The following is a 16,754-nucleotide window of genomic DNA, read 5'->3' as shown; positions in this document are numbered from 1 at the left end:
TCGTTTCTTAGTTAAATAAAGCTGTATTCCTTATCCACTATTTTATTGGTGTTTTCTCTTTCATGTCAACATTAGCGACATCAACAGGACAGAGTGTACTGTATTCCTTAAAAGTATTTTTTTTTTTTTTTTTTTGACTCTGGGAAGAAATTTTTCACAGGTGATAGTGTTAGTAATAGTTTAACTCGGCTAGCTCTTGATTTGTAATTTTATTAAAGAACTGTTCATCTTATGAAACACATCCGTAGGCAGTTGGTGAAACGAAAGGATAACGTACACTTCGATCGGAAAAGACCCGAGACTGATACTAGTCATGACGAGAGGAATCTGTAATTGTATAAACTTTTTTAATTGGAAAGTGAGTTCGTTGATCTCATACAAAGGTAGCAATGTTTTTAAATTCCATAAACTCGAGTTTTTTCATCCCTTATACAAGCAAATCACCTAAACAACATGCGCAATTTGTGTGTGTGTGGATTAATTGGAAATAGTGAGTTGTGCGACGTAGAGTGACCCCCCCTCTCTTAATTTAACGTCAATTTAGTTATACATCCCCTAAGAATATATTAGTGATCTTAAAATAAAAGAAAGGGGCGCTGTCATCGTTCCTCGTCCATTAATCTTTGTTATTCTTCAAAGAACGATAATCCCTGATTTTCCTATTTTATAGGAAACATTCGTTTTCCTATAAAATAGTTCTGAGGGGAAAAACACAATAAGGTCGTAATCGCATATTTCATGACAAATGAGAAACTCAAGTATTTAGTAATAAGTAATAGCCAGTCGCAGTATTTACAGATTTACTTACAGACATGCTATTTAGATTTGGAAATGGTTGCCATCATTCAGCTATCGCTATAGTAAAGTCAAGGCTATCAATTAATCAACGCTTTCAGGGGTAAGATTACGGTAAACAAGTGTCGCCATCTCGTGGCCTAAACTCAAACAGGAAGCGTTAAAGATTTTTCTTTAAGTGGCGATTGCGATGGCCACTGGTCTTCTGCATTCCGGGTTGACCCCCAATTGCAGAACTTTAAAAACCTCCACCATGAAATTAAACTATAACACTTTTATATGTAAACTTATTCGTTAAAAATAAACTCTGTTCGACGTGTCCTTCAGGAAAGCGAGGTGACAGACACCTGTTACATCGTGTGGCCATGCTATGTATAATAAACCAAAAAATAAATGTGCAAAATGAGAAAAAATATTTCATAATAAGTCCTATTTTTAAATATGTACTTGAAATTAAAATAATTTAGAATTTTGTGGAAAAAAAACATTTTTTTTAATATCATTTCAAAAGTAATCATTTTGATGAGTGTTTCTGAATGGTGGTCTGCTAATATCATATTAGTGTTATAAGGAAAATTTATTATTATTATTATTATTATTATATAGGAGGCCACATACTACACACACCAGCTATCATACTTATTCTTGAATTCATTCACACTGCTTGTACTCACAACATCCAATGGCAATCCATTCCGATCACCCACCACCCTCTGAGAGAAAAATCTGGCTCTTACACCCTTCTTGGCAGCCTTCAATCTCAGCTTCCAAGGATGCCCTCTCGTCCTTTTCCCACCCTCCATAAATTGAAAAATCCCATCAATTGAAATCTTATATGATCCCATCAATTGAAATCTTATATTATGTGGAATACTGATTATGAAATCTTCATAATCAGTATTCCACAATCCTGATATCATTTTTAACACTCTCCTTTGTACTCTCTCTAATATATCAGAATCACATCGGAAACCAGGAAACCAGACCTGCGCACTATAGTCCAAGTGAGGTTTTATCAAGGCCTTGTAAAGAGGCAAAATAACATCCTTATCTTTACATGTAAACGTTCGTTTGAGCATTTCGCTCTGGAAAAGCATTTTTTTACATCACACTAATGCGGCGATGCCATGTTTGGTCTGTAAAACAGGGTTACCAGATAGATCATCGAATTAATTGACCCATAGTGCTTGTGTAGGTGCTACTTTACATTTTAGAAAAGATCATGTTTTTGTTCAGTCGATCACGAAATTTCACATCTATCCAACCCATTAAAAAAATAAAAGGCTCAAACTCAACACGAAGAACACGCTCTACATAAGCTCATGAAGGATTTTTTTTCCCGAACACCGAATGATTTTGACATTTAAAAAAAAAAGGTTTTCCGATAATTAGCCGTAAGATCTTATCTATCCGAACTCAAATAGGCCCATTGCGTGACCTGCTAATGCACAAGTTCCTTTTAATAAACTCGATTATTAAGTTTTTCTTATCCATATCATGAAAATGCATTAATTTGAAATATTAACTTAAACCTGTTCCGATCTTACTTAACACACTTATAGAAATGTGAAGTTTAATAAAAGTAAAAAATAAAATAAAGCAACTTTTCAAAAGTTCAAGAGCCATATCTAATGTTATAGAATTTAAATAGGTCGCATTTTAATTATTAATTTGTAAAAAATTAATTACTAATTAATTTTTTACAAACTTAATTTCAAAGTAGATTTTTATGCTTTGAATTAATATTATTTTGTAACACGTAGAATAAAAAAATACCATAATACATAAATTGCCATAATAAATCTACACTAAAAATTGCAAGTGGCGCTTCGAGTCACAAAAGCGCTTAGGATTTGCGTGTTATACTGTTTAGTTCATAATATTCACAAATATTTCTGTCTCGCATAAAAGCAACACAGGATACTTAGCTTCTTAATTTACAATTTATGAGTTATGAAATAAAAATACTTCCATGAAAATTTAACAACCGTACCTACGCTAATTACTAAAATCATTTCTTTTTCTCTTGCAGAAGACTCTGAATATCAATATGACGATGGGAACGCTCTCTACCGACGAAAACGAAATTTACAGCCACACAGACGTACGCTTCGAAATAGCCTGGAAGAACTATTAGTCAATGGGAAGCGATTACCTCGTAGAGCAATGAGAATGAAGAGGGAAGTTGATGTTGAAGACCTTCTAGCAATGCTTGCAGCTGATCAGGAACGCAATGGACACTTTTACGACAATGAAGAAGTAAGATAAAGATTTTTTTCTTATATAATTAGAATTACATAAGATATTTATTTTATACATTGGAATCGCCACATTTCAGGTTTTTATGATTTCCTTGCTAACGATTGAATTACACTTAATTTTATTATCAATTTCTTGACATATTTTTGAATACAACCGAGTTTTATTTTAGACTAATTTTTTATTTTAGTAATTCTATGATCTAACAAAATACAAGTTCTAAAACAATATCAAAAACAGCAAGGCTTATTTGGCAATGTTTTAAAACAAGTTTTAAAACTTAGAATATGTCATGCATGATAATCTGGCGCATGAATATTTTGATGTTTCATTCCTGAAACAAATAATGGACTTTACTAAGATAATAAGCCGAAAGGATTTCGACCCGAGTTTCGTACCCGGGTATAAAATAAAACGGGATTTACCATCCCCTCTTTCAATTAAATAATGGACTTTGTTTTCTGTGTTGAAATTTGGAAGACGCCTTCGTCTAGTAATAGACAGAAAAGACTGAATAGGAGTTTATTACTTTTGGTATTTTGTTTTCCATGTTAAACGAACTGGGTTAATTCTAATCATAATTTTTAAAATGTTTTATTACATTCCTATTTTCGAGTAAAGTTTAATGCCATGTCAAGGCCAAGTAACTTGGCTACTTTGCAACTTAATTAATACCTAAAAGGACGAGTCAATTTCATGTTTGTTTGTTTTTTCTGGACAATTTGAGGATTGAAAAACCTGTTTCAGGAAGGAAAACTGCCACCTCCGTATAAGATCGGCTAACTCACCTTCAACTGAAAAGTCGCGATGAAGGTTCTTTGCTCCCTAGCGAGGATTCAAACTCAGGTATATCCAACCACGGGCATCGTCAAAATCGACTAAAATTCCCAAATAAAAATGATCTAACTCTAAAGATATATGAACTACAGTTTTGATTTAAGAACACCGCCCATATAAATCACCCATAATTCATTAAATTTTATGAATGTTTTTAATAATCATACTGATTATATGTATACACTTCCTTTTGTCTTCCAGATACCTAAAAGTTATAGAAATTTTGAGGATCTTTCAGAAGGGGGCGAACCTGAATTACGTTATCCCTACAATCTCATGGATAACAATGATGACGCCGTTGCTGCAACCAAACTCTTGGAAGATCTTCCTGTTGACGATCGCGTAGCATTTCCATATGGGGCCGAAACAGCCACTAGAGAACCCATCCCTAGCTGGATGCTGAATCGTCAGATAAGTCCATTTTCCCGTCGTTCCTCGTACTTTTATCCTCAAGATTATCGTCATGTATTGATCCCCGGACAGAAGAGGGATAGAGGATTACAAAGGTGGGGCAAATTTGTACAGCGTCCTCTATCTGTGGATAATGAAGATGATCTGCAGAGGCTTTACGAGTTGGCTAGTCTACTCGAGGAGGTTCCAGAGCCTGAGAAACCTTACTGGAATGGCGCATAAGGTGATTTGTAAATTGTAATAACACGTTAATGTTCTTATTTGAGAAATTTTAGTATTAATATGTTATATGTGAGATATACAGTGGTTGGCAAACTAATGGAAAGACTTGTTATGCATACATATTTCTATATTCATATGGTGTTGGAACCACTTTTTGCCTTCGGTTACAGCCTAAGCTGCTCTTCTTTAAATGGACTCAAATAAGTTTTCAATAGTTTCTGGTGGAATTTTGTACCATTCTTCTTGAAGAACATCTTCAAGTTATTTTAACGCCCTAACAGGCCATGACGCTATGGACGTTCAGCAAAATCTGGATACGATTCTGTAACACCTATTGAATAACATGGATAAGAAGTGCAATTGGGTCTCACTATTTCATCAACCATGGCCGGTAGAGAGGTTAAAGACATTGAAGTTGGGAATCTGTTTCTTATTCTAGTCTCCAAAACTGACTAGGTTCAATAATGCTGAAATGTGATGATTGTGTTGCCCAGAGAAGATGCCGAAGTTCATTCTCATGTTCTTCAAATCACAGTGGAATATTGGATTGTTATTTGGAAATAAAGTTTGGATCATGGGATGCACTTGATTACTCAAAACGTAAAAATAGTTACTTCCAGTAATTCTGCCATGAAGAGTAATAATGGAATAAACAGAATACCACGTTATTGCTGCCCAGACCATCACAGAACTAGTCCAGTGCTTTGCTGTTGGAAACACACATTCCGAACTGTAGGCTTCCTTGGGTGTTCTCTTCAGTTTTCTGGGTATTCTTTTCAGTAATCACAGGATTAACAATTGCAGTTCTACTGTGAATATTGGATTTATGAATCTGACGCCAAATAGTTTGTGTAGAAACAGATTCCGCAAGATGAATATTCAGTTCAACTGTTACCTGTAAAGCAGCGGTTCTGTGATTTTTCAAAATAATCCTTCTCAATTTCCCACGACCTCTTTCTGTCATTTTTGATTTTCTTCTACTGTTTATTTTCGATGATGTTGTCTTGCCATGATCTGTATATGCCAACATAACCTTAGAAACTGTCGATCTCGATATATTTATTAATAATATGGCAGTTTGTGTCACTGATGCTCCAATTAAACGCGCACCAACGATTTGTCACCTTTCAAAGTCGGACAAGTCTCCATTTTCCGATTTTTTAACACGAATTGTCACTCAGTACAATCACTAATGCATCGTGCTTGAGAATTATGGAATGTAAACAAAACAAAACAAGAACATTCAGGACTGCCATCACAAGCTTTTTCAATAATGCCAACGCAAACAAATTATATTCCTAAATATCTTAGTGTGTCCATTATTTTGTCCAGCCTCTATATGTGTGTCATATCAAAAAAGTCGTCTTTAGTCTGAACTATCATGCATATTTATTTTATTTTTGTTTTTATGTAGATTTTTCCGCAAAAGCTTGCATACTTATAGTATACTACTACGTAGTATTGCAGCTAAAAGATTTCTTAATATTATATTTCAATTTTTAATTTATTTTTTTACACACATACACACACACGCGTGCGCGCGTGTGTGTGTGTGTGCTACTCAGAAAGAATTCAGAACACATCCTCATGGGCAAGAGGCATCGTACTATATAACGAGTCACGTGTTCGTTGCCAGTATGATGCAGTGCAAATATGTTCGAATGAAATGGCTGTGAGAAGGGAACTGACGGAGTTTGAAATATGTGTTTTGATAGGATGCCATGTCGCAAGCCCATTCGTTCGGCAAATTGTTGACAAATTAGGCAATCCTAGGTCAACTATCAGTGATACTATACTGAGATGGAAGCGCAGGGAGTCAACTGCAGGTGCTACCCACAGTAGGCGATACACCACTCTCACCGAAAGTGACTATAGGCTGCCGCGAAGGATTATATGTAAAAACTGCCATTCATTGGAAGACACGTTGAATACGGAATTTCGGGTGTCGAATGGAACATTAATCTGCGCAAAAACGTTCGGAACCGATGGTTACAACATGGGTTTCCATGGTAGGACCGCAATATGCAAGCCCCACATTAACCGAACTAACATGCAGCGTCGTCTTGAGTGGTGCAAATAGCGTGTACAGTGGGACGTGGAAGCTTGGAAAGGTGAGTTAGGGAGCGAGAAATCACTCTACACCCACTGCCGATCGGATGGATGGGTGAAGGTGAGGAGGATGCCCAGTGAACGTCTCTTACCAGAGTGCGTAATCACAACTATGACATTTTGAGGTGGCAGTGTAATGGTATGCTCCTGTTTTTCCTGGTTTGGCCTCAGAACTCTGTTTGTGGTGCCGCGAACATTGAACTCTAAAAGGTATCTGAACGTTGTGGATAATGCAATGCTTCCTACTTTGTGTGCCGTTTCTACAGAACTATCTGACCATTGTTTCTTATAGCAAGGCAATGCAACGTGTCAAGACTCCAGCTGTAACTGCGTTGTCTGTGGACATGAATTTCACCACACTTGACTGGCCTCAGCAGAATCCTAATCTGAACCCTATTTAACATCTGTGAGATGAACTGGAGAGTTGGGTGACGTCCGCCTTACAACAGTCCAGGACTTTATTACATGCTAACAGGAAGAATGGTCGAAAATTCTGATTGATAGTTATCGAACTCTTGTGGAAAGTATGCCCCGTACGATTGCTGTACTTATCCCAGCGAAAGGAGATCTTATATCTTATTAAGGTGGGGGTAAGGCTGTTTGTTTATCAAAATATGGCGTCCATTGACTTCTTCCCAAGCAGTGAGTATTAATATTTAATAGAATTATTAATTAGATTCTATACCTTTCCTTTATTTACTGTGATTGGTTCGAGTTGATTTCACAGTTTCTTTTTCTAAAACCTAAGTTATTCCAAACTTTTTCTTACCATACCAACTTCCTGCTAAGAAAAAGCAGTTTTCCTTGCAGTCCTTTGAATTTTCAATCCCATGCCAAAATATATTGAACCAATGAGACGAAATTCCACAGTGAGTAGTAACTCACGAATAATAGTGCTTCTTTTACAGTTCATTGATACTTTCCACATTCCACCCGTCTTACTCGTCGATGGACATCTCCCAATGTCCAGTATTGTTAGCATAGTTCACTCCGCTTTTGAACTTGGTAAACCAACAAATTGTGCTTGCTATTATATTATATATATACATCCGATTTTTCAGGGACCACTGTTAATTCAAACCTATCTCAGTAATCTGTAAATAAAGTAAGTATTTTTTTTTATATCCTCTCTCACAGTATTTTACAATCAGCCATTCCACCCCACCAAGTCCCACGAAAGTGATTGTAGAGTACTACCAGTTGAAAGTACCCATGCAGTATCCTGTGTTTTAGACTGTTCTCGGCGTGCTGTAGTTCGGATCATCCCAGAGTAGAAGGATACCAGAGAAAACAGCAGTCGCTGGGCCAATGGCGGACACCCATACTTCATTGATGTTAATGGTGAATGCAGGTTGTCCCACCTTGTGCACGCCCATGGAAGAAAAACCGAGGAATGGCTGACCATGGAATTTAACCAGAGGATGAATAAAAATGTTTCTCAGACTACTATCCAACGTACCCTCCTTCGTATGAGCTATCGAAGTTGGCACCCAGTGAAGGTACCCACGCTTATCGTAGTATCGATGACTAGGTTTACATTTTGCGCCAGAGAGAGAGAGAAACGTGACTGAACCGCTGAAGACCGGGGGAAAAGTTAGAAAGTAGAGGATAGTATGTTATGGGGATGTTTTCCTGAGAATCTCTTGGAACTCTGAAACCAGTTGATAGTACTATGAATGCTACTGAGTACCACGCATTTTGTCTGATCAACCACTCTCGAACGATACGACATGGTACAGCATACTATCCTGCCAGAACACACTCGTCCCGTTTGGGAGTCACATGAAAAACTTAATGAACAAATTAAGAATGCCAACTAATGTGCTAAGAATTGCTTAAAAATATTCAATACAATGAAGAATTCTACCAGTGTTACAGCTGTCATTTTCATGATGGCTGATGATATTCAGAATCGTGAACTAAAAACCCTTTTTCAAAAGAGATGGAAGTCAGGATTTGAAGGACGATGAATTAACAACTTACCACCTCCAGCGACTGAGGTGTTGCTGAATCAGTTCACCTGTATGCGTCTAGGTTGGATTGTCATCAATGAAGAACGCTTCAGAGTACAACTAACGTGGACATTTGTTGTAACAGTATCTTGGTATGAGGATTGTTCTTATGGACATCACTGGATCCTTTGAACCTTGACTTCCAATTCATATCTGAGGGATTGTTTCATATCACGTATTGCTCTACATGGTCACAATATGGCTCGATGATATCATAAATAATTTTATCTTGGTTTCAATGGCACCATACGCGGTAGAAAATTTGTCCGAAGTGGTTGAAGTTTTCCACTGACCAAAGCTTGTTGAATGATTAATATTGATCTGTTTGTGTTTGAACCACTCCCACCATCACCACAGTGGCTGCCGTACAGATAGCTCCACTCTTCAACCAGTAGTCTGTGGTTTGGAATCTCGCTGTGGGCATAATTATTTGTAAACATTTAAAGGTGGAAAATGATTACATTTCCCAGTAATAGACAACCACCACCCTGCTTATTAGAGGCTCAAAGTAGCTTGAAAAAGTTCTCCAAAGCAGGGTATCCGGGATTATCCCCTTAGTCTAACGTAACACTGTCGTTTCTGTTACATGATAGGATTACAAACTTTCTTCGGTGAGATTCGCATGAAAATATCGTCCAACGTAATAAATATTTCTCCATATCTACAAGAATCATCAATAAGTATTACTTGAAGTGTGTTATTCTGTAAACACAAATCCACAACACTTTTCTGACATCCCTCTTACGTGGACACAGAAGATTATGTAACTTGAAAACGTAACTGCCAGTGTAGTGTCATTACCTCACGGAAACAAATTATGAAAAACCTGCTAAGGATTTGTATAATATGTAAGATAACATATAGCATACAGTCAGGAGCCAAACATTGTGACCACTTACCTGGTGGCGCGTTGGGCTTCCTTTGGCTGAGATAACCGTTTACTCAGTCTTGACATTAATTTTACTAGATCAGGAAGATCTCGTGGGTTATCCTGAAATAATTAGACAGAATAACTTCCAGGGATCAGCAACCCAGCGAGGCACTGTCGACCGGTGGATGCTGTTTCCCACACGATTCCACAAGTGTTCGACGGGATTCAGATCAGAAGACTTAGTCAGCCAAGGGAGTATGTGGAATGTTTGGATATGCTCTTCGAATGCTTGCACAGTGCGAGCCATGTGACATGGGGCTTGTCTAGCTGGAAGAATCCTCACATGAGTGTATATAACATACTCCTATATGCTTATAATATATAATTTTTGTATATATTTTCATATATTGATAACATATTAAGTAAAGTTTTTAACAAAATCATATTATAAATTCATATAAATAGCATTAACCGCTCTATGATAGTACTGGTTTCTATGAATCCAACTTAGTTGGTTGTGACAGGCTATTGAGGCAGACGCATTGAAAGAATGTGACATAAATAATATCCTAATTAGAAAATCTAATGCAATTATCATCATCTTCTTCTTGGGGAAGATACCAGGAATAATTTCTCACAAAATATTCCAACACCAGTTCTTGGTCTGCATTTTACTTTCACCACTGTAAATGAAGTATATCCAATATTTTATTTATTTATTGTCTGTCCAGCTTATTCTAGGTCTTTTTTCAAGTTCCTAGAATAAGTCTTCAAAGGCCTACATTACGAGCTTATTAGATCTGCTATGACTAAGCCAGCGATGTTGTTTATTTCAAATTTTTGTTATAATGTTATAACAAATGGACGATATCTAGAAGAACAAGAAAAAGAATCGAATCTTTGCCTCATATCTGAATTTGTGATAGTGTATGATACTTTTTGAATACATCTATGGCAACTTATGAAATGCATGCATCCTCTTTTCGTCTTCTTTTAAAAGGTGTGTTTCACTGCCATAGAAGAGTATTGAATTAACAGATGTGTTCATTTATCTGATTCTGTTATCTGACCATACTGGATATATGGACAGATCAATAGTAGATTTATTGACATTTTTTAAGCGATATTGCTTTTGTAATTTTTGTTCTGATATCCTGTCTTGATCTCACATCTTTATTAAGAATAATGCTTAAGTATGTGAACTTGTCAGGTTCAACTACAGCGTTTCCTTCTGGATAAGAAGCAAATACGTTTGCATTGTTTTTAATTTTTGGATATTTAAGATGTATTTTTTGAGTATGATACACATGTATCTTTGTGGTGATTTCATCAAGTTCTAATTTGTTCTCTGCTAGAAGATTGTATTCGAAAGATCAACAAACCCACTAATTTATTATTTATTAAATATATATTATTTATTTAATATTAAATTTATTTAATAATTAATAAATAATATAGATTTACAAATTATTTGTTTATTAATTTTATATTAGAAATTCAAATAATTAACATTCTGGTAAACTGGTGATATAATGTTTGGAATTTACACGCATTAAGTTAATTAAAATTCATGAATTTCCTAAATTTATATTATAAATTAAAGTAATTAATAAAATATTTATCTTTAATGCAGGAAGCAGACGATTTGAACATAATCATCCAAACTAGTAGTGGAACGCACGCAGCGCTACCTGTTGTCTTTTTGTTGTCGATAATGTGCACCGATGTTTAATTTTTTCGCCCAGTGCTGATTTCTTTTATCTTTCAACATTTGCAGTTTTTTAAAACCAATGGTGGAGAATATGCAATTTTAGAAAAGAAAGGACCAGAGTATTTGTATAAATAACTTCAAATGCAGCTTAATATGACAAGAAGTTTGTTTCATGTTGTGGGATCTTTCTATAGTTACGAAAGTTAGATCTACAGTTATGTTTAACACTCATTAAAGAAAGGAAATGACATAAAGCAACCTACTGTCTGAATATTCAAGTGGTAATTCGAAATATGCTTTCTAGAGAACATTTCCGTTACAGGTAATTCATAATTTTATATTTTGAGTACGATACCGCATTATTTTATTTTAATTATTAAGCAGATTGCAAATGAGAATACAAAACGATTTTTAATGCTAAATAATATTTAAATTTTTAAAAAAGTGCGAATTGCAAGTACTTAGATTTTGTTTCGTAAGAATTAAAATACTTCCTTAGCTTTAATCATGATAGGTTAATTCGAAATTAAATCTAGATATTTAATTAAGCATACGTAAGAAGTGATGTTTCATTTTTCATCATATAAAACTGGCATTTGATATACAGATTTATGCATTGTATTCATTTAGTGCTAGCTCTACTATCCGCGTTTTTAATTCTTCATACTCTACATGCGAAAGTTATGGTCCCGTTCGAGAAATTTTTGATAAAGATTTATATCTATTAACATTTGCTAGCTTACATGAGGCTAATATGTGGATGTGCGTTGTCAACAAACATTGCATATCAAGATAGTTGTTTTTCATACGTATTGTGGTATTTCCGTAATAACCACTGGAATATTACTTTTTCTTTATGTAAACAATTCTCAATGCGGCATATCTCTCTCTCTCTCTCTCTCTCTCTGATATTTTGCAAATTATTATCATTTTGTTTCAATATTTCTTTATTTATAATTATAGCAAATTAATAAGTTTTGAAAGTAACAGTGAATATAGCAAAACGCTTTTTATTAAATTTGTTAGTAATTTTTAATTAACGTTTCTAATTAAAAGCACGTTTTAATTAAAATGTTTAGATGTTAAATTTATGTAAACTTATTATGTGCAGTATCTTAAAACTTAGGAATACATATCTTTAACCAGTCGTATATCACTCTTCGGTTAGAATTAGATAGAATTTTGATATTTTGTGAAAGGTAGCACATTGAGAGGGATAAATGGGGTTGTCTGTACTCCGAAGTAATTTTCCTGCTTGTATAAAAGAAGCTAGAGTTCCCCCTCCTCTCTCTTTTCAGACTTCCCTCTACACCCCTTGTGCATAACTGTACTGTACAGACGTATTTGATGTTAGACTTAATTACAGATGAAGCCAAGAACAAGATTATATGGATGGGGTATCTCTCTGGTGATCAACAGAATTTCTCGACGCATCCTGTAGGTTGGAAATGTAATCTTAGTTGAGTGATAGTCTTAAAAGACTATAAATATTATGAGAATACCTTGCTGTATTTTACAGAGTTTTAAGTCATTTTGCGATATAAATAGTGATATCGGGTGTTCATCTATGTTTGGTTGTATTTTTTATATCAAAATATTGGCTGCCTGAATTTGTCATAGGGAAACTTAATTTATACAAATTGGGTGCAAAACATAATTTAACCCACATGTTGTACTTTAATATAATTTTAACTAATATGAGCACATCAAATTTGTACAGACTACAACGTTCCGGTTGCTTCATTATGGTCCGAATAACTGCAGTAATATTTCGGCAGCGTGAATCTGACTGGACTTGATAAACACATTGTTTAAAAACGCTGATTACAATAAAATTTATATTGATGGACCTTCAGAGATAATTTCTAACAGGTTGGGTCATTTTCTGACAAATGAAATAAAGAAATGACAGTATATAAAATACAATTCATTATTATATTAAACTTTAATGAAAATTTTATTAAGTACATCAAAGAGACTCTGGCAGTATTTGAAAAAAGGGATAATGAATAAAATTCATTATTATCTTAATAAATAAGGGATAATGGATAAGGGATAATCTTAATAAAAAAAAAAGATAATGAATAATAATCGGTCATTAGAACACAACCGACACAATTATTCATCTACTTGCAAATTAAGTACGATGTCACCATGCTGACCCTTCTGGGTTTCATACGGATACCCATGTCTCCATTGATATCATGTAATCGACTGCAAACGCCTGATAGGATGTTATTCCTTGTATATTTTGTTGGAAAAGGAAAAATGTAACATATATCAGCAAATGATCGGGTCTGAGAAGAAAGATATTTAATAATTCCTTGTCAGTTCTCTGTGGTGCTATGTAACCAAATAAGTTTATCAAAAGTGCTACTACAATTACAGACAAGAAATCAAATTTCTTAATGCAAGCTTGTTTGTATCTCTGTATAAACCAAGGATGTAAAGTTTCTACTAAATTTTCCGTTATGAAAATTATAGAATCAACTAACCCGTAATGGGTTTTTTGTGCACAAATGGTATGAGAACCCTCATTGTCTGTATGTTTGTGACCAAATAAAGGATCTCCAATTGATTTAGTGTGCATTTCATGGAATCTGTTTATTTTTATTTACTACAAAGACACACTGCTAAGTGCTGCCATTCTTAGAATTCACAAAAATACCCAGAAAATTTCATTTTATAGTCTCAGAAGACTTTTCAAATTATTATTTTCATCACACTGAAATTAATTCTAATATACGACACTTTACATGAACAAAGCCTGATATTCTCTTGTTTACACGGGTCAAGAGTATAAAACCAGTCTCTAGTTGGTAGTCGCTCTTCACACATATTTTATTAGTTCTCGTTGCTTGTATCAACCCTGTACAACACTAATATTGACAAGAATGTATCACGATGGTAGTATGGGTCCCACTAGTGACAAGATCAAGATAAGATAAGGAATCATGGCGTGGTTTGTTGTTCATTTGATGACGTCATTGTGGGCATGACGTCATGAGATTGGAATGTTTGGAATTTCCCTGTGGGGATATGTGTCAGTGAGGTGAGTTCTTGTGTTTTGGTTCGCGTATGGAATTATGGGTGATGGTAGAGATAAGGATTCGTGTTGTGATTGGTGGTGCAGTTCTGACAAGATCGAGATCAAGATAAGATAAGGAATCGTGAGGTGTGTGTGTGTTGTTATGAGATGTAGATAAGTGACGTCATTTGTTAGTTGTAAATAAGTGACTTTTTTTGAATGGAAAAGCGAGATATATTAGTGGATAAGGAATCGTGTCGTGAGTGGTGGGACACTTCTGACAAGAATCAAGATAAGATAAGGAATAGTAACATGAATGTTTGGTGTTATCAGATGAAGAAACGTGACGTCATTTGTTAGTTGTAAATAAGTGACTTTTTTTGAATGGAAAAGCGAGATATATTAGTGGATAAGGAATCGTGTCGTGAGTGGTGGGACACTTCTGACAAGAATCAAGATAAGATAAGAAATCGTAACATGAATGTTTGGTGTTATCGGATGAAGAAACGTGACGTCATTTGTTAGTTGTAAATAATTGACGTTATTGTTTTGAATGTAAAGGAAGATATATTAGTGGACAAGGAATCGTGTCATGATTGATGGGACACTTCTGACAAGATCAAGATAAGATAAGGAATTGTGACGTGAATGTTTGTTATTATAGAGTTTGGAATGCTTGAAATTTCGCTGGGCCCTCATCTGTCAGGGACATCACGTGGTGTGTTTCGTGATATTTAGAGATAAGAATCATGTCATTATTTGTTTGCGAATTTCTGAGGAACATATGTCTCTCAGTGATATCACATGGTGTTTTGGTTTGCCTATGGAATTGTGGGTGGTGTTTTTGAGATAAGATATCTTGGAATTTTCCCAGGGTGACACACATCCGTCATTGTCGTCATATTTTGTGTTCGGTTGTCTATAGATGGGTGTACTGATTTTCCATTACATTTTGGGGTATTTCTTTCCTGTTAAAGGGTGGGAATCCTTAGAGAAAGTCGTTATGGCGGCAGTGTTTCGAGTTTTTCTGAATAATTTAATTATATACTGGTGTCTCTTAAATACACACTTTTTTTCATAGCTCATCCGTATTTTCTTCTATGTTCATATTCTAATTCAAGTTCATATTTTATTCATAATTCACCCGAATATTTTGATTTGTCTAAATTAAGATCTTAAAGTTCAATAAATAAATAAACAAATCTTGTGTGAATTCACGGTGATGCCAAAAGTGATCTTACTTAAACAGACATAATACACAAACGACACTGTTTGTTCTTTTAAGTTTACACGGCGACAGTATTTCGAGCTTTTCTGAATAATTTAAGTATATGCTGGCGTCTCTACGGCATTTTAAAATAAATAAATTCAAATAAACCGACAGTTAAATGGATTACAAAACCGTTCGTATGTATTCTAGAAATTCTAATGATAATTTAAAATTACTTACAGCTTTCCAGAATGGCTCTTCTAAATACAAATATTCCAAAATAAATATTCCAGAAGAGTTGAATTTTATATCCACACCACAACACAAACACAAAAACCACAAAGTTTTTGTGTTTGTGTTGTGGTGTGGTGTGGAATGTGTTGTGAAAAAAACGAAATTTCTGTAAATACTGTAACCAGAAATAGTTGAGTGCTTCTTCCTTTAGATTTCAGCCTGTAGGATAATGCTATGTTATTGTCATGAGAAATATCCCCCAACGAGCGGTTACTACAAATCGCGGTTTTCAAAGATCTTTCATGAAGATGACATGAGTCACATCCATAAATTGCGGTATTGTTCAAAAGGTATCACTTTGCCAAGTTTGGATCTTTCTCAAATACTTACATATGAATAAATGATTAGCATTCATAGGATTGTGATGACACATATCCTAAAGTATTCATTCTTCATTCCCATAGGAAATGAAGGAAATGAAATTATTGCTGTAGGCAATTAATGCTTACATTTATTTTTTTAAAACCTATATTGATATTGACTATTAATTTTACCTGTGCTTCTTTGTGCTCTTAACCTATTTTTGTAACTGAAATTTATTTATTTTATTTATTTTTTTCTTTAGCATTAGTAATTTTAAGTAACAGTTATGTGACAACGTATTGAACTCGCCGTACTGTTTTCTTTTAGAAATTTCTTTTGCCAACATAACAAATAAATAGTTATTTCTTATTATTTCAAATGAATATTAGCTCTGTAATATATATTTTGTTAATTTCTATGTTACCTTTTATTGGACTGTAATGTTATTAATAAATTGTATTTACTGAATCTAACATACAGAAATTTTTAAATAAAGTGAAAATTAAATAAAGTGAAAAAGACAGGTATCTACATATATAATAAATAAAATGTCGCTTTTCAGGTGAAATATTCTCCACTAAAATTCTGCCCATTAATTGAATACCCATTTCCTTTTCCTTTCGAGAGTTGACACAGTTTCATTCAAAAGTCTCTGGTTAGTTAGCGGCATGAAATTTTACAAGGAGAAAAAA

The 16,754-nt window shown here is 34.6% G+C and overlaps 1 protein-coding gene across 3 annotated transcripts in view; it reads left to right on the top strand.

Moving 5' to 3' along the window:
• LOC150099319 (uncharacterized) overlaps window positions 1–13,805 on the top strand; it is a 69,431-nt gene extending 55,626 nt beyond the window's left edge. For 2 of the 3 annotated variants that reach the window (XM_090403606.1, XM_090403607.1), the window contains 3 exons: window positions 2,828–3,054; window positions 4,093–4,525; window positions 11,150–13,805. In XM_090403606.1, coding sequence (XP_090259732.1) covers window positions 2,828–3,054; window positions 4,093–4,524 — 659 coding nt within the window. In that variant the 3' untranslated portion in view covers window position 4,525; window positions 11,150–13,805. The remainder of the gene's footprint in view (window positions 1–2,827; window positions 3,055–4,092; window positions 4,526–11,149) is intronic. The other variant, XR_016549341.1, reaches the window with a different exon arrangement.
• The last annotated feature ends 2,949 nt before the right edge of the window (window positions 13,806–16,754 follow it).

The sequence above is a fragment of the Typopeltis vanoorti genome, chromosome 14 (genome assembly GCF_054136105.1).
Source record: "Typopeltis vanoorti isolate ZY-2024b chromosome 14, IOZ_Tvanoo_1.0, whole genome shotgun sequence".
NCBI lineage: Eukaryota > Metazoa > Arthropoda > Arachnida > Uropygi > Thelyphonidae > Typopeltis > Typopeltis vanoorti.
The sequence above is the reverse complement of the archived record's forward strand: the minus strand, read 5'-3'. Positions and strand labels throughout refer to the sequence as shown.